This window comes from Bombina bombina, chromosome 4, assembly GCF_027579735.1.
Source record: "Bombina bombina isolate aBomBom1 chromosome 4, aBomBom1.pri, whole genome shotgun sequence".
Classification (NCBI taxonomy): domain Eukaryota; kingdom Metazoa; phylum Chordata; class Amphibia; order Anura; family Bombinatoridae; genus Bombina; species Bombina bombina.
The window spans coordinates 786,631,855-786,651,156 of record NC_069502.1 but is presented as its reverse complement, the minus strand read 5'-3'; the positions used below and the strand labels follow the sequence as shown (position 1 = coordinate 786,651,156).

General features: G+C 35.2%; 1 protein-coding gene across 1 annotated transcript in view; it reads right to left on the bottom strand.

Annotated features, from left to right (window-relative positions):
* FNDC1 (fibronectin type III domain containing 1) overlaps positions 1-19,302 on the bottom strand; it is a 425,464-nt gene that overhangs the window by 218,195 nt on the left and 187,967 nt on the right. The window contains 1 exon segment of the mRNA XM_053711170.1: positions 2,992-3,180. Within this exon segment, the coding sequence (XP_053567145.1) occupies positions 2,992-3,180 (189 nt within the window).

The window sequence follows — 19,302 nt, the reverse complement described above, 5'->3', positions numbered from 1 at the left end:
ATGTTCTATTAAAAAATAAGCAAGCTTCATAAAATAGAGTAATATTCTTAGTTCCAGAGTGAGCAATCTCTGTGACTGTAGAAATATTGCAAGTAAGCATGCTCCATAGTATGCAATACTCTGCAGTAATGTCTCTATAGCAAACAATAATAGTGTAAAGTAAGCCAGCTAAGCTCTATAGTTTGCAGTATGATTCTAATGCAGAGGAGACAAGCTCTTTATCTTGCAATGGTGACCTATGCCAAGTGAGTCCCATTACACAACACTACCACAGTCACTCACCGGTCCCCCAAGCAGCGTTTTCTTGTCCGGTGCAGCAGCAAGCACAGCGGCTCCCTCCCACCTTGAATAGAAAGCTGGCCAGCAGGATGCACGGTCTGCGCGCCCAAATACTTTGAATGGAGCTTTCTGCTGAACCGGACAAGAAAACGCTGCTAGTCCATTCAGCACTGCATGGCCGGCTATCCCTCCAGCTAGATCCGACACAGCTGCCCCCCCCCCCTCAGCCTGAGCTCAGTCAGTCACCATGATCTAGTTAATCGCGGTTTAAAACTGCATCCGCGATTAATAGTGCAGCCCTTATATATATATATATATATATATATATAAATACTGTATATATATATATATATATATATATATATTTTTTTATATATAGACTAGATTTTTTGTTAACTTCTAACCAGACTGCCGTATGCAGAAACTATTCAGCCACATAAGATATTTATACAGACACTATTCCTTTATATAGGCTTCGGCTCCCTATTTGAGGAGCGCTGCTTTTTCCTCATCTTTGCATTATAATCCCTTTTTGGAGCTGTTTAGAGACAACTCAGAGGAAGCAGATTGCTTATAAAAGCAGCATAAATACACTATCTCTAGTTCAAAAAGTTTTAACACAGTCCCCATAGACCGCAATGTAAAGGCACTTTTCATTGCCATTTTTTTTTCTAACACCCCACATCCCCTCACTTTAACCCCTAATAACTGCTTTGTGCAGTTATTTTTAAAAAATAATAAAGATGCTACCATTTTTTATTTTAAAAAAGGAACCTTACACTTTATTTTGGGGGAAATTGGGGGACATATTTTTCATTAACCAGAGATCTGATCTCTGGTTAATGAACATGAGTGCAAAGTATTAACCAGCCACTTGTAATGGCTGATTATTTAATGTGCACTCGTAAATGGGCAATTTTGCCTGTTTATGGTCCACGTTAAATTAGCGCTCTACTTGTAATCTAGACTATAGTAAAACACATTATAAAATTAAAATTGTTAAAAAAAAATGTTTTCAAGTTTTGAGGCATTTAACTCTGATTTGTCTTAACTAAAATGATCGTTTTCTTAAATCGTTTGTGTATTGTGTATATAACAATATGCGAAAACTTACTCCTGTATTGGAGATAAAGTATTATCACATATAAGTCCAGAATGTATAATTAGTGTTCCGTGATGCTAGTGTCTCTGCTTGTGGGGTGCTGAACAGTAACAGGAAGTGATGTCACTTACGTAAGGTCATGTGACTTCCTGACAAATTTTGTGAGATCTGTGATCACTTCCTCAGAGGTGAATGTGTTTCAATCCTCCATGCCTATTTATTTCCATAACAGTATGATGTGTAGACTTATCTGCACTTAATTAAAACTATTTTCCAGTACAATTATTTTTGTGAAAATGTCATTATTAAAGGATTGGAAGTGTAAAATAGATTAATATAATGCTAAATGTGAAAAGGATTTTAAAAGAAAAAAAATACTTCTATTTTTTAATGAAATTATCAAGTCACATTGAAAGTCCATTATAATGCTGCTCTTACCCATTCTCACTGTGGTTTGTAAACTTGTAAACTGATAGTAGGAAGGTTGTTCTGCTGTGTTTATACCAAAACCGTGGCCATGTGACGTGTAATGTAGTGGAAGAAACCATTTGTGTGCACAGTAGGGCTGTACCTAATAAAGTGGTCACACAGTGTATATATTTTTAGCAGGAGCAAATTGTATTAAAGAGGATTTTTACCTTGAGTCTTGGATGTTGTGTCCTAATTTTTGTTTTGTAGATTTATCTTTTTTATTTAAACCTTTAGTTGTATTACAGCAGCAACAGGGCAATATTAATGTTTTTAAACCCTATGGATTTGATTGGACATACCTTTTTAATGGGCGAGCATAGCTAAATTCATAATGGCCACATAAACATATTTTATAGTAGAGCTACTTTTATTATTGCTTAATAACTTTTTACTTTGTGTATTTTTAGGTTTAAATTAGACATGTGCACAGCGAAAAAATTCGGTTCGGATCGAATCGGATTTTTTCGAATTTCGGTTCGGAGCGATTCGAATTTGGAAAAATTTGAATCGATTCAGTTCGGATTTGTTTCGGATTCATTTAGATTCGAATAAATTCGGTTCGGATTTGTTTCGGATTCATTCGGATTCGAATAAATTCGTCTGGATTCGGTTCGGATTCGGAAATTCGGAATTTCGGTAAGTGTTAGGTGGGATTAGACTAGTATTATGTACTGTACATTAGGTGTATCCCATAGCAGAGTGATATAACCTAATATACTGTACAATACTAGTGTAATCCATGGCCATCCGAAACTACCGAATAAATCCGAAGTTATTCGGATTTATTCGGTAAATTCGGCACTATTTTAATTCAGCGATTCGGTTCGATCCAAATCTCAGAATTTGCCGAATTTTCCGAATTTCCGAATTGAACCGAATCGCACATGTCTAGTTTAAATAGTGTTCATATGCCTGATAGAAATTTGAGGTATATGTCCCTTTAAGAGGGTATTTAATGTGCTTTATAACAAATCACAAAGTGCGCTCTAGAAGTTAACACTCAGAAGCTGTTTTTTTAATAAAGTATAAAATTACTACGGTTACTGCAATACTAATTTAATATAACACCTTTTGGCACCAGAACAAGACAGTAAAAACAATGAAGTAATTGTACAGCTAGAGCAAACCACCATACTTACTTTCTGGCATACTGACTGTAATAGCTTTCGACTGAGGGCCCTGCCCTCTCCGGTTTGCTGCTCTGATCTTGAAGATGTAACGTTCTCCAGGCTGCAAACCATCAATAATGGCTGATGAGGTTTTTCCTGAGTAGGTTATAGTTTTACCACCAAATGGTTTCAGTGCAGGAGCATATGAAATAATATATTCTGAATTAAAAACAAAGAAACACTAGAATAAATATGAATGGAAATACATATTAATTAATATATTCAATCTTGTATGTATGTTTTCAAAATGTTGCTGTTCTGAAAAAAATATAAAATAAGGAAATTTGTGTACTTCTATCAGTAGTGTAACAAAAACATAACTGAAATAATTATAAGGAGTGTGACAAACACTCAAAGCACTCAGTATTTATTAGATTATATTTTCCTTCAACGTCATGAAGACCATTTTTTTCCTCATGATTCAGACAGAACAGAAGATTTTTAATAACTTTTCAATTTGCTTTTATTATTAATTTTGTTTCATTCTGCTAATTGGTAGCTGCACAAATATACCTCTTTTCATTGGCTTATCAATGTGTTTAGTTTCTTCCCAGTAGTACACTGCTACCCCTTTAAAAAAGGGATAACAAGGGAATATAGCAAAATTAATATAAAAATAAATTGGAAAGTTGTTTACAATTGTATGCCGTATATGATTTATGAAAAATATGTTTTGGGTTTCATGTCCCTTTAATTTATTTTTTCCTTATATATCTACTCCAGAGAGAATTTTAAGAAGTGTTCATGATGTTGAAGGAAAATATAAAACTAAAAAATAGTGAGTGCTTTGTGTGTTTGTTGCACTCATTATAACTATTTCAGTTATGTTTTTGTCGCACTTCTACAGAAGTATAGAAATTCCCTTTTTATATCATACTACCAGTCACAAATGAAACAGATAGTAACAGCCTAGGAAGTGTAGTTATACATGACATACAATAAATCTGTTAAAATCATAACTGTTTAGATAATAAAAATATTCAACCATGATTTGCTTTAAATATTAACTGTAAGAACAATAGGAAAGTACTTAACAAATTTTTGGCTAGATTACGAGTCTTGTGTTATGAGTAAAAACGCAGTTTAAGGCTCATAACGCTGCTTTTTTACTACCGCTGCTATAACAAGTCTTGTAGGTACAGCTGTCCCGCACACTTTTTTTTGCCTTACCACAAATCAACTTACGCAATTTGTGTATAGTCTTTTTTCAATGGGACTTCCATTGCGCCGGTATTACAAGCTTTTTTTTAGGCCAAAATGTGAGCGGTACAGCCTATCCCGCAAGATTCCTAACGCATTCTAAAGTCAGTAGTTATGAGTTTTACACTACAAAGTTGTAGCATAAAACTCATAACTAAAGTGCTAAAAAGTACACTAACACCCATAAACTACCTATTAAACCCTAAACCGAGGCCCTCCCACATCGCAAACACTAAAATAAAATTATTAACCCCTAATCTGCCGCACCAGACATTGCCGCCACTAGAATAAACATATTTACCCCTAAACCGCCACACTCCCGCCTCGCAAACACTAGTTAAATATTATTAACCCCTAATCTCACGCCCCTAACATCGCCGCCACCTACCTACATTTATTAACCCCTAATCTGCCGCACCAGACATTTCCGCCACTATAATAAACATATTAACCCCTAAACCACCGCACTCCTAGTAGGAGGCCAAAACGATCATCTGGGGTTGTCATGTTCCTTGTTCGGAGGAGAATTGCCTGGTATTTTGGGCTGGACTGACCATGTCCGCGGGATCAGACTGATATACTACAGGAAAGTTTTCCTCTGTGAAAAGCACAATTGGGCAGAAAGAAGCTACTCCCAGGTGGCAACCAGTTCATAGAACAAACTATTGATGCTGCTGTTCATTCCTGGCAGACTGCTTCTCTTTCTGTTTTGCATATGTAACTATGACCCTGGGGATAGTCTCCCTAAGGGTGATGGGGGAAACCAGACGTGGACTCCTTGCCCAATGTGCTTAGAGGGATATGGCTGCACCTCACTGACGAGGCCCAAAGGAGGCCTAAACGATCATCTGGGGTTGTCATGTTCCTTGTTCAGAGGAGAATTGCTTGGTATTTTGGGGCTGGACTGACCATGTCGGCGGGATCAGACTGATATACTACAGGAAAGTTTTCCTCTGTGAAAAGCACAATTGGGCAGAAGGAAGCTACTCCAAGATGGCAACCGGGCCATAGAACAAGCTATTGATGCTGATGTTCATTCCTGGCAGACTGTTTCTCTTTCTGTTTTGCACGAGTTAAATATTATTAACCCCTAATCTCCCGCCCCTAAAATCGCTGCCACCTACCTACATTTATTAACCCCTAATCTGCCACCCCCAATGTCGCCGCCACTATATTAGATTTATTAACCTCTAAACCTAAGTCTAACCCTAACACCCCCTAACTTAAATATAATTAAAATGAATCTAATTAAAACCTACAATTAATAACTAAATAATTCCAATTTAAAACTAAATACTTACCTGTAAAAAAAAAACAAAGCTAGCTACAATATAACTAATAGTTACATTGTAGTTAGCTTAGGTTTTATTTTTATTTCACAGGCAAGCTTGTATTTATTTTAACTAGGTAGAATAGTTACTAAATAGTTATTAACTATTTACGAACTACTTAGCTAAAATAAATACAAATTTACCTGTAAAATAAAAGCTAACCTAAGTTACATTAACACCTAACACTACACTACAATTAAATAAATTACCTAAATTAAATACAATTAAATAAATTAAATACCATTACCTAAATAACAAAAAAAAACACGTAAGAACTTACCTGATAAAATAATTTCTTTCATATTTGCAAGAGTCCATGAGCTAGTGACGTATGAGATATACAATCCTACCAGGAGGGGTAAAGTTTCCTAAACCTCAAAATGCCTATAAATACACCCCTCACCACACCCGTTATGAGTAAAAAAGCAGCGTTAAGGCTCATAACGCTGCTTTTTTACTACCACTGCTATTACGAGTCTTGTAAATACACCCCTCACCACACCCATAATTCAGTTTAACGAATATCCAAGTAGTGGGGTGATAAAAAGGAGCAAAAAGCATCAACAAAGGAATTTGGAAATAATTGTGATTTATACATAAAAATCATAACCACCATAAAAAGGGTGGGCCTCATGGACTCTTGCCAATATGAAAGAAATGAATTTATCAGGTAAGTTCCTACATAAATTATGTTTTCTTTCATGTAATTGGCAAGAGTCCATGAGCTAGTGACGTATAGGATAGCAATACCCAAGAAGTGGAACTCCACACAAGAGTCACTAGAGAGGGAGGGATAAAAAGAGCCATTTTCCGCTGAAAAAAATTAATCCACAACCCAAAACATAAGTTTAGTCTCATAAATGAAAAGAAAAAACTTAAATCAGAAGCAGAAGAATCAAACTGAAACAGCTGCCTTAAGAACTTTTCTACCAAAAACTGCTTCCGAAGAAGCAAATACATAAAAATGGTAGAATTTAGTAAATGTATGCAAAGAAGACCAAGTTGCAGCTTTGCAAATCTGATCAACTGAAGCTTCATTCTTAAAAGCCCAGGAAGTGGAGACTGATCTAGTAGAATGAGCTGTAATTCTCTGAGGCGGGGCTTGACCCGACTACAAATAAGCTTGATGAATCAAAAGCTTTAACCACAAAGCCAAGGAAACGGCAGAAGCCTTCTGACCTTTTCTGGAACCAGAAAAGCTAACAAATAGAATAGAAGTCTTCCTGAAAACTTTAGTAGCTTCAACATAATATTTCAGCGCTCTCACCACATCCAAAGAATGTAAAGATCTCTCCAAAGAATTCTTAGGATTAGGACACAAAGAAGGGACAACAATTTCTCTATTAATGTTGTTAGAATTCACAACCTTAGGTAAGAATTTAAATGAAGTCTGCAAAACTGCCTTATCCTGATGAAAAATCAGAAAAGGAGATTCACAAGAGAGAGCAGATAAATCAGAAACTCTTCTATCAGAAGAGATGGCCAAAAGGAACAACACTTTCCAAGAAAGTAGTTTAATGTCTAAAGAATGCATAGGCTCAAATGGAGGAGCCTGTAAAGCCTTCAAAACCAAATAAAGACTCCAAGGAGGAGAGATTGATTTAATAACAGGCTTGATACGAACCAAAGACTGTACAAAACAGTGAATATCAGGAAGCTAAGCAATTTTCCTGTGGAATAAAACAGAAAGAGCAGAGATTTGTCCATTCAAAGAACTTGCAGACAAACCTTTATCCAAACCATCCTGAAGAAACTGTAAAATTCTAGGAATTCTAAAAGAATGCCAAGAGAATTTGAGAAGGGACATCCTAAAACATTTAATGTGAAAATGGCTTAATGTAGTAAAAAAGTGGCCACATGTTAATCAATTGCTGCATAATTTTGCACAACCCAAGATTTCCACTATCCAAGCCTATCCTAGAAGTTTCATGGATTTTGGAATTCCACAAGGCAAATTAGTGACATTAAGCTTGTTTTTTGGGGAGCTTAATGTGGCTTAACGTACAAAATTGAACTTAGATGTTAACCAATTTCCACCAAACTTACCACAATACATTAATCTATGGATTCAAACATATTCTGAAAATGTCAGAACATTTGATAAAACATACCAAAAGTTATTCACATTTAACTATTTTTTTAAAATCCTAAAACATTTAGGGGCCCATTTATCAAAGGGCTTGCGGACCTGATCCGACACTGCGGATCAGGTCCGCAAGACCTCGCTAAATGCGGAGAGCAATACGCTCTCCGCATTTAACATTGCACCAGCAGCTCACAAGAGCTGCTGGTGCAATGCCGCCCCCTGCTGACTCGCGGCCAATCGGCCGCCAGCAGGGAGCTGTCAATCAACCCGATCGTATTCGATCGGGTTGATTTCCGGCGATTCCTGTCCGCCTGCTCAGAGCAGGCGGACAGGGTTATGAAGCAGCGGTCTTTAGATCGCTGCTTCATAACTTGTGTTTCTGGCGAGTCTGAAGACTCGCCAGAAAAACGGCCCTTCCATACGGAGCTTGATAAATGGGCCTGCGTATGTGAGCAGCTTAATGTAAAAAGAGCTTAGTGTACCAAAATTCACATAAACATCGATCAATTGCCTTGAAACTTGGCACAAACTCAGTTTGTCACTTTCGAAACCAATCCTAGAAGTTTCATGGTATTTGGTTTCCCACAAGGAAAATGAGTGACATTAAGCTTGTTTTTGGGGAGCTTAATGTGGCTTAACGTACAAAATTGAACTTAGATCTTAACCAATTTCCCCCAAACTTCTCATAATATATTAATCTATCTATTCAAACATATTCTGAAAATTTCAGGAAATTTGATAAAACATACCAAAAGTTATTCGCATTTAACATTTTTTTTACAATCCTAAAACATTTAATGTGAGCAGCTTAATGTTAAAAGAGCTTAATCTACCAAAATTCACCAATCAATTGCCTTGAAACTTGGCACAAACTCAGTTTGTCACTTTCCAAACCTATCCTAGAAGTTTCATGGATTTTGGTGTCCCACAAGGCAAATGAGTGACATTAAGCTTGTTTTTTGGGGAGCTTAATATGGCGTAATGAGTAAAAAAGTGGCCAAATGTTAATCAATTGCTGCATAATTCTGCACAACCCAAGATTTCCACTATCCAAGCCTATCCTAGAAGTTTCATGGATTTTGGAATTCCACAAGGCAAATGAGTGACATTAAGCTTGTTTTTTGGGGAGCTTAATGTGGCTTAACGAACAAAATTGAACTTAGATGTTAACCAATTTCCACCAAACTTACCACAATACATTAATCTATGGATTCAAACATATTCTGAAAATTTCAGAACATTTGATAAAACATACCAAAAGTTATTCACATTTAACTATTTTTTTACAATCCTAAAACATTTAATGTGAGCAGCTTAATGTAAAAAGAGCTTAATGTACCAAAATTCACCTAAACATCGATCAATTGCCTTGAAACTTGGCACAAACTCAGTTTGTTACTTTCCAAACCAATCCTAGAAGTTTCATGGTATTTGGTTTCCCACAAGGCAAATGAGTGACATTAAGCTTGTTTTTTGGGGAGCTTAATGTGGCTTAACGTACAAAATTGATTTTAGATCTTAACCAATTTCCCCTAAACTTCTCACAATATATTAATCTATCTATTCAAACATATTCTGAAAATTTCAGGAAATTTGATAAAACATACCAAAAGTTATTCGCATTTAACATTTTTTTTACAATCCTAAAACATTTAATGTGAGCAGCTTAATGTAAAAAGAGCTTAATGTACCAAAATTCACCAAAACTTCAATCAATTGCCTTGAAACTTGGCACAAACTCAGTTTTTCACTTTCCAAACCTATCCTAGAAGTTTCATGGATTTTGGTGTCCCACAAGGCAAATGAGTGACATTAAGCTTGTTTTTTGGGGAGCTTAATGTGGCGTAATGAGTAAAAAAGTGGCCAAATGTTAATCAATTGCTGCATAATTCTGCACAACCCAAGATTTCCACTATCCAAGCCTATCCTAGAAGTTTCATGGATTTTGGAATTCCACAAGGGAAATGAGTGACATTAAGCTTGTTTTTGGGGAGCTTAATGTGGCTTAACGTACAAAATTGAACATAGATGTTAAGCAATTTCCACCAAACTTACCAAAATACATTAATCTATTGATTCAAACATATTCTGAAAATGTCAGAACATTTGATAAAACATATCAAAAGTTATTCACATTTAACAATTTTTTTACAATCTTAAAACATTTAATGTGAGCAGCTTAATGCAAAAAGAGCTTAATGTATCAAAATTCACCTAAACATCGATCAATTGCCTTGAAACTTGGCACAAACTCAGTTTGTCACTTTCCAAATCGGTCCTAGAAGTTTCATGGTATTTGGTTTCCCACAAGGCAAATGAGTGACATTAAGCTTGTTTTTTGGGGAGTTTAATGTGGCTTAACGTACAAAATTGAACTTAGATCTTAACCAATTTCCCCCAAACTTCTCACAATATATTAATCTATTTATTCAAACATATTCTGAAAATTCCAGGAAATTTGATAAAACATACCAAAAGTTATTCACATTTAACAATTTTTTTACAATCCTAAAACATTTAGGGCTCCATGTACTAAGCCGTCAATTCATCCGTCATTTTAGACGCGGATAAACTCACCGTTACTCACCGCGGGCGAAATGGCGTCCGCTGTCACTATGTACTAATAATCCCCCAATAAATAGACAAGTCTAGCCCGCCGCGAGCAGTGGCGGATTATTGATAAATTTGACGCCTCGCTCGCCGCGACTAAGCTGATGTACTTAACTTTCAGTTGAATTGTCTGGCCAATTATTAACACGTGACATGCAAGGTGTCACGAACATCATAGTAGTCGCGGGAATAGAATTTTGCTCCTATAAAAGTTCAACTTATCTAAACAACTTTATTATTGTTCAAAAATTTTTGAAGAGTGATAACAGAGCGTTATTTTTGTAATATTTATTTACAATTTGGATATGGCTTCATCTGGATCTGATAATATATAAATATTAATATAAAAATAATTATAAAGATTATTAAACTAAACTAAATTAAAACTATACAATACAAATTTAAAATATAGATTACTCTTTAATTACAGTTGACAAATTTGGCGCAATTTATGTACATGGAAATGAGAGACAAATTAGACGCCAGTTATGCTGTACAATGCTGATATTACTGCCTTTTATATATGTCTAGACTGGCGTCTAGATTGACTTTCCTATTGTTTTGTACCTTGCCCGCCACCTAAAAGGTGGCGAGGCAAAAATAACGAGGTGGGAGCGGAAATTGTAGCGAGCGGACAAATAGATTTTTTAGTACATTCGTTTTTGGCGAGTTGGTGGTCAAATGTGTCTAATTACAGTGAAAAATGGAGAGGTAGCGAGGTTTGGCGGATAAGTACGCTCGCAATTTTAAAGATGCGAGTTTGAACATAGTTGACGACTTTGTACATATCAGTTTGCGAGTTTTGACGCGAGATTTGTTGCGGGTAGCTCGCTGACTGCTTAGTACATGGAGCCCTTAATGAGAGCAGCTTAATGTAAAAAGTGCTTAATGTACCAAAATTCACCATAACTTCAATCAATTGCCTTGAAACTTGGCACAAACTCAGTTTTTCACTTTCCAAAACTATCCTAGAAGTTTCATGGATTTTGGTGTCCCACAAGGCAAATGAGTGACATTAAGCTTGCTTTTTGGGGAGCTTAATGTGGCTTAACGTACAAAATTTAACTTAGATGTTAACCAATTTCCCCCAAACATCACACAATACATTAATCTATCTATTCAAACATATTCTAAAAATTTCAGGACATTTGATAAAACATACCAAAAGTTATTTACATTTAACAGTTTTTTTACAATCGTAAAACATATGGGGGCTTATTTATCAAAGCGTCAATCTCCGTGCGTTCGCAGGCATCAATATGCTCGCCAGACATCGCTGCCGCGGATCCACATACAATGCTCTTATTTATAAAAAACACATCAAAAACACGTGCGTCAATTATGGTGCGATGAGCATCAGACTGTTGTTAACTAACAGTCATCGATGTTGCAGTTCTTCAGGTTTTTCCTGAGAGAAGCGCTCAACCTGAGAACGAACAATAGCATAATAGCTTGTTCTATGGCTAGTTACCACCCAAGAAGCAGCCTCTTTTTGCCCAACATGTGCCTTTCACAGAGAAGAACTTTCCTGAAGCATATCAGTCTGATCCTGACTTCACAGTACAGCCCAGCCCCGAAATACCAGGCAATCCCTCTCTGAACGAGAGATACAGCAAAACCCCAGACGTACGTTTCGGCCTATTTTGGGCCTCGTCAGTGAGGTGCAGACATATCCCTCTAGGCACACTGAGCAATGGGTCCATGTCTGGATTCCCGCATCACACATAGGGAGACTTCCCTAAGGTCATAATTTGCATGCATATATATATATATATATATATATGTGTGTGTGTGTGTGTGTGTGTGTGTGTGTGTGTGTGTGTGTGAGTGTGTGTGTTATGTCAGAAATCTTTTGCAAACATATTTACATGTCCCTAAATTCCTTTTTTTGTTCTAAACAATGTTGTCTTTCATGTCTCTGTGTTTATTTATACCAATATATGTATATAGTGTAAATGTATTATTCTGAGCAGGAATAATTGTGAATATAACATGTCATCAGGGTATCATATGTATTTATTACAATCAATGGATATTTTAAGAGCTGGGCCAGTTTTCTCTCTGTACCTGTGTAACCCCTCTGGATTGCAATCTAGTTTTAAAAACCACCCCTACACAGGTGTTATAAAATCATCTGGCATATAAGATGACATTTCTTAATGAAAATGAAATTCAAGAGAAGGAAGAAATACACTAAAAATAGCATGACAGTAAATAGGTGATTTTAATTTCTGCTGTATCTGAATCATGACAGTTTAATGTTAGGTGGGCTATCCCTTTGAGCTATCAGTTTAAGATTATATTGAATCAAACATCATTCAAATTTTAAAATCATTGTCTAAAATATTACATTGTGTGTCCTAATGTCAGCATCAATGTTTATCTTTAATACTAATTACACATATACATACTTTCAAAGTATAATACACAATGTAACAGATAGCACTTACAAGTTCTGATGTAAATTTTTTCGCACAGACCGTATCGAAATAACCCGCCGGCATTCGCACCATGCGGATGGCACTTCGTTACATGAATGTACTAAAAACCAAGCCGTAAAATTTTGCATTGGTTTAGTTCTTTACCCACGTGACGATCTAGGTGTCATAATCGTCAGACAAGCGTCCAACGACACAGCTTGGAATGAATCGGTGGCAAAAAAGTGTAAGGCTGCCAACAGTTTTAATAGTCTGGGTATGGCTTGTGAACGCATTGTCATAGGTTCCAGGTATTCTGCTATTTCATAGTAAAGTTCCATAATAGCTTCTCTGTCCAAACGGAATCTCTGGATAATCTCTCGATCAGAAATGCTTTCCAAACCCATACATGGAAGGAAAACTCTAGGGACTCTGATTCTTCTACCTCTCCTTCTTTGCAAGTTGTCAACCGGTGCCTGTATAGCCCTTCTTCCTCGTAATTGAATTAATCGGAAAAGAAACATGTGTAAAAGTGTCTCCATCTTCATTCAGTGATCCAAAAACCAATAATGCTACAATAGTAGTCTAGTCCTTTCACTTAAGTACTTCTACCTGGCGTCAGGTTGATACGCCCTATAGTTTTCTATTGTATTCGCTACCTAAATGGTCGCGAAGCAAATCACGCAAAGTTACAGTGAAAGTTGGAGCGGACGGATTAGTTGTAACATTCATAATTTCCGATTACAGCGAATTTACGTGCGATCGAACATGTAGTAAGTGGAAAAAGGCTTCGGAACGATCAGTTGCGTAAAATTACGATCGCTGATGAAAATAGTGGTTTTTCGACCAGATCGCAGATTGGTACATACAAGAAGCAGATCATGAGCGAATTTTGACGCGGAAATACAGACGGACGGTCACTTCGAAGCTTAGTACATGGCGCCCTATACAATGTATATTTAAATTTGATTAGCTGATGTCATAAATCATGTGATTATGCATATCCCTATCAAAAATGGTGGGGAAAAAAATGTGTGGGTTGTCTAGGAGTATTGCGTCATATTTGGTGCGAAAAGTGTTGCATCAAATTTGGTGCGAAGTGGTGAGTGGGACTTATATTACATGCCTTAAACATGGTGTATATAGATTTATCCCAAAAAAATAAAAAAGGAAGTTAGCTATATTATGTTATGTATTTATTTAATTTTTATCTCTATATCTACTAGTGCACCAAGTTTGGAGCAATAATATTGTCCTCTTGCTTTGTAATAATAGACAAAGATGTAACATAATCCATAAGTAGTAATGTATTTCATTTTTATCCCTACCTATATCTACTAGTGCATCAAAATTGAAGCATTAGTTTGCACCAAATTTGGAGCAATAATATTGTTTGATTTAGAAAGAGTATAGAATTTTAATAAAGTTTATAATTTACTTTTATTATCTAATATGCTTTATCGTCTTGCAGAAATCGAACATAACCTTCCTGTGTTTTCAGACTCCAATTGATTTCCATGGCATCCGCGGCCTCAAGGGTAGCGGTTTGAACGATCGGTATGCTGCGCTGGAATAGACGCAAGTGTACCTGTTAAATGTTTGGTAAATTGGAAAAAGGGTCATATAGAGTCGAATGTGTATTCGAAACATCTGGGATGACGCAAGCATCGATCTGCATCAGATTGATATCGCGGGAGGGTATATTATGTCACACATTTCAACATTTGACGGTCTTGACACTTTGATAATTACGGCAGATTCCATTTGCATCAGATATGACGTGAGATTCTAGTGGATTCCATCATATTATCAGTTGAAGCTTTGATAAATTGGCCCCTAAATGTTTTAGGATTGTAAAAAAATGGTTTAATGTAAATAACTTTTGGTATGTTATATCACATGTCCTAAATTTTTCAGAATATATTTGAATAGATAGATTAATGTATTGTGAGCAGTTTTGGGGAAATTGGTTAACATCTAAGTTCAATTTTGTACGTTAAGCCACATTAAGCTCCCCAAAAAAACAAACTAAATATCACTTATTTGCCTTGTGGGAAACCAAATACCATGAAACTTCTTGGATAGGTTTTGAAAGTGAAAAACTGAATTTGTGCCAAGTTTCAAGGCAATTGATTGATGTTTAGGCAAATTTTGGTACATTAAGCTCTTTTTTTTGCGTTAAGCCATTCACATGAAGGGGCCTATTTATTATGTGTCTGTCTGACATGATCCGATTAGCGGATCATGTCCGACAGACATCGCTGAATGCGGAGAGCAATACGCTCTCCACATTCAGCATTATGAACTGCTGGTGCAACGCTGCCCCCCTCCGTGTCCCTCTGATGTGGGTAATCTTTGTAGCGGTCTGTTAGTCCAATAGGAAATGCTGGAGTTGAAACATTTGAAAGTGTTTTTGAAGGCTTTGATCCGTCTTTTCACCGCTTGTCAAACGAGCGGGGGAGTGTAAAAAACTGGGCTTATAACAGGTATTGTTTATAGCCTCAGTGGGTAAGTTCTTTTCTTTGTAGGTTACACAGTATTTCGCTACGTGTTTCGGCCGTTACACTGGCCTTTTTCAAGCTGTAATACTGTGTGTTAGTTTGGCGGTCTTTTTATTTGAAAAAATCTCTTCAATTAGATACTTAGCATTCAATCGTTCAATTCGTTTTTAAGTGGAAGGGCATACAGCTTTTGCATATTGTCTTTGTAGTTACATTTTGTGTACCACCCATAGATACAGCAATATTCATTCATAATCATAATGATCTAGAAAGGGAGGAACTTTCTGCGTGCAAATAAATAATTTTTATCATAAATAGTGCGTGTTTAAAAATGTTTGCAATGTCATTTCTGGTTTTCACATTTTTCTCATTGTTAGTTGTGAATTATTAGTTGTTTGCAAAATGTTTTTAAGCTACTCTGATGTGAGGAGGTGTAAACAAGATTTCTGAAGCTATAAACAAAAACATACTTGATAAATCCAGAGGAAAATTACTTTGTCGTTTGTTGAAGATCATTTGATAGTAATGTATTTATATATGGTACATTTGTAATTTTATTAAAAAACGTGTTTTAACCCTCTTAATCCTTTGTTGAGAAGACCTATGATTATCTGAAAAGGTATTATGTTTCGTATAAAGGTTGTATGGTGTTTGTATATTTTTAAACATATTTTATCAATCGTAATCCTTTGTTGAAAGAATTAGAGATCTATGATTGTATGTAAAAAATGTCACAGTTACGGTTGAAAAATATTCTTTCAGATATAATACGATCAAAAAATATATATGTTTTTCCAATCTTAGTCGTTTGTTGAAGAATTAGAGATTTTTTGCTATCTGTAAAAATTTTTAAAAAAAATTTTCTCAAATTATTTGTATCCACATTTTGGACTTAATATATTGTTGTCAAAGATTCATCATTATTGTGTAGACTGTACTATAGACTATTTGGTGATGTTTTATTGTTTTAAGAAGCTGTTTAGGTTGAAATCTATGTTGAGACCCTTTGGCTGTAATGTTTGTAATTTAAAGATCCATTTTGCTTCTGCTTGTAGTAGTGCTGTGGATTGATTACCCCCTCTGATGTTTTTCCTTATCTTTTCTATAGCTGTAAAATTGAAGAATTTTAGATTGCTGTTATTACATAGTCTGAAGTGTTTTGGGACAGGTAGCTCTAAATTCCTTTTCTCTTCTGAGTTTTCTATGGACAGGATGTGTTCACGTATCCTTTCTCGTATAGTTCTTTCTGTTTCTCCTGTATATTGTAGATTGCATTTTTTACATTCTATAAGATAAATTATATTTTTGTCTATACACCTGATAGTATTGTTTATCTTGTATGTTTGTTTAGTATTACTAGATGTAAAAGTGTTGGTCTTTTTTGAGTGCCTGCAGGCCTTACATATATGGCAAGGATAAAAACCCTTTAATTCAGTTCCTAGTACCCCTTTCTCAACGTTTTTACATCTATTATTCTTCATTGATGGTGCTAATCTATTTTTTAATGTGTTTGCTCTCCGATATATAAATCTTGGTTTTTTTGGTAATAGAGGGCCAATATCTGGATCATAACTGAGGATGTTCCAGTGTTTTTTGATGATTTTTTCTATAGCCTGCTTATCTTCTCCATATTGAGTGATAAATGGTACATTTATTTTATCGTTTGTTGTGTTCGGAAGTTTATTTTTCTTGGTATTGTGATTCAGGATGTCAGATCTATCAATGTTCCTAACTTCTTCTATATCTTTTTCTATTTGTGATATATTATAACCTCTATCTATAAATTTTTGTTTAAAAATTTCACTTTCTTCTTCAAAGACTTTGGGGTCATTACAGTTTCTTTTTAATCTTAGAAATTGTCCCTTAGGTATGTTTTGTTTCCATCTTTTTAAATGGCAGCTTTCCCAGTGGATGTAATTATTTGCATCCACTTCTTTGAAAAATGTTTTGGTGTTAATTTTGTCTCCATTTGTTGAGATTTCTAGATCTAAATAGCTGATTTTATCTTTACTGAAGGTGTATGTAAAAGTTAAGTTTTTGTTGTTATTGTTCATGGTATGTATGCAGTTTGTCAGATCTTCCTCATTGCCTTTCCATATAAAGAAGAGATCGTCTATGTATCTCTTGTACAGTATAATGTTCTTTTTGTATGAACTATTGTTGAAAAAATTGTCTTCCCATAGGCCCATGAACAGGTTTGCGTAACTTGGGGCGAATTTTGTGCCCATGGCAGTCCCGCAAACCTGTTCATAGAAAGCACCGTCATATAGGAAATAATTATGTGTTAGGATAAAGTTGATTCCATCTAAGATGAATTCAATTTGATTTGATGGCATTCCACCTTCATCAATTAGAAAGTGTTTGATTGCATCTATTCCATCACTGTGCTTTATACATGTGTATAGTGATGAAACATCACAGGTTACTAATAGGTAATCCGATTCCCATGGAATTTCCTCCAGTATTTTTAAGAGACTGGAAGAGTCTCTTAAATAAGAGTCTAGATTTTTCACATGCAGTTGAAGAAACTTATCTATATATGCAGATAAATTAGATGTTAAGGAGTTTATTCCCGATATTATCGGGCTTCCTGGAGGATTTTTTATGTCTTTGTGTATTTTGGGGAGTCCATATATAATAGGAATTCTCGGGTAAATTGGGTATAAGTAGTCGTATTCTTTTTCTGTTATAATTCCACATGTTTTAGCCTTCTCTAGGTGATGTTTTAAGAAGATTTGGTATATTCTGGTAGGGTTAGTAGTCATTTTCTTATATGTGTTAGTATCATCCAATAATTTAAAGATCATATCATTATATTGTGATTTGTCCAGAATCACTATACCTCCCCCTTTGTCTGCTGGTTTAATGATAATTTCATTGTTCTTCTCTAATTCTGTTATGAGTAGTTTTTGTTTTCTAGTAAGGTTCTGTTTTTTAGTCTTTTTTTCTTTTAAGTTACTTATGTCGGTTGCTACTAGTTTTTTCGAACGTGTCTATATATTTGCCTTTTTCATTTTTGGGGTAAAAATTTGATTTTCTTTTTAGGTCAGTGTGTATATAGCCTCTTTCATCTTTAAAGAAAGTTTTTGTTTCTCTTATTTTATTGGTTTCACCATTTGATAGTTCTACTGGATTTTTTATAAAATATTTCTTTAATGTCAAATTTCGGACGAATTTGTGTGCATCTATAAATGTATTGAATTTGTCTATTGTTTGTGTAGGTGCGAATGATAGCCCCTTATTCAATATTTGTTTTTGTTCGTCATTGAGCTGAATTTTGCTAAGATTATATATTCCCTGTTGGGTTTTTACTTCTTTCTTTTCACTTCCTGAAAGTGTGCCCTCTGATGATATTGTTGTTCTTTCTGATCTTTTTGGTCTACCTCCTCTTGTTCCCCTCTTTCTGAATTTCTTCTCTTTCTTCTCCCTGAGTTTTGATTTGGGCCTAGTTCTAAAAAAAGGGATGTTGGTTTGTGTTGGTTGTGTATGGTGTGTTTTTATCTTCTTCCCTTCTTGGTTCTTGTATTTCATTCCTTTTTGGTGGTTCATAATTTTCTAGAGCTGAAAATCTATTGTAGTTGCTAAATGATTTATTGTATGCATTTTGGTATTCATTGTGGGTGTTACTTGATTGGTAGTCTACTCTTTGTTGTTCATGTGTTCTTTTATATTTGTTTTGATTTTGATAATATGTTTGGTTGTGCTGAAACCTCCCATGTTCTTGAGGTCTCCTATTACGCCAGTGATTATTCTCATTATAATAGTTATTATAAGAGTTATTATAAGGTTCATTTCTATAGTAATTGTGTTGTATGGATTCTGTCTGATGGTAGTTGTTTTTTTCTTTTTTGTATTCTACTCTTTGCCAGGATGGTCTTAATTTATAATCCTTCTGTTCTCTTTTTTCAATTTCATTATGTTGTGACTTATAGTTGTATGATCTTTGTTGTTCGTTTTGTGGTTTATATTCAACTTTTTTCTCAGTATTTTCTAGTTTGTTACCTCTCCATTTGTGGCTAATGTATTCTTCTCCATTAGGATTATGTTGGAATGCGGAATAGTCATTTTTATCTCTTTCAAATTTCTTGAATTTATTATCTACTAGTTCTTGTTTAGTTTTGATCAATAATTGTTTT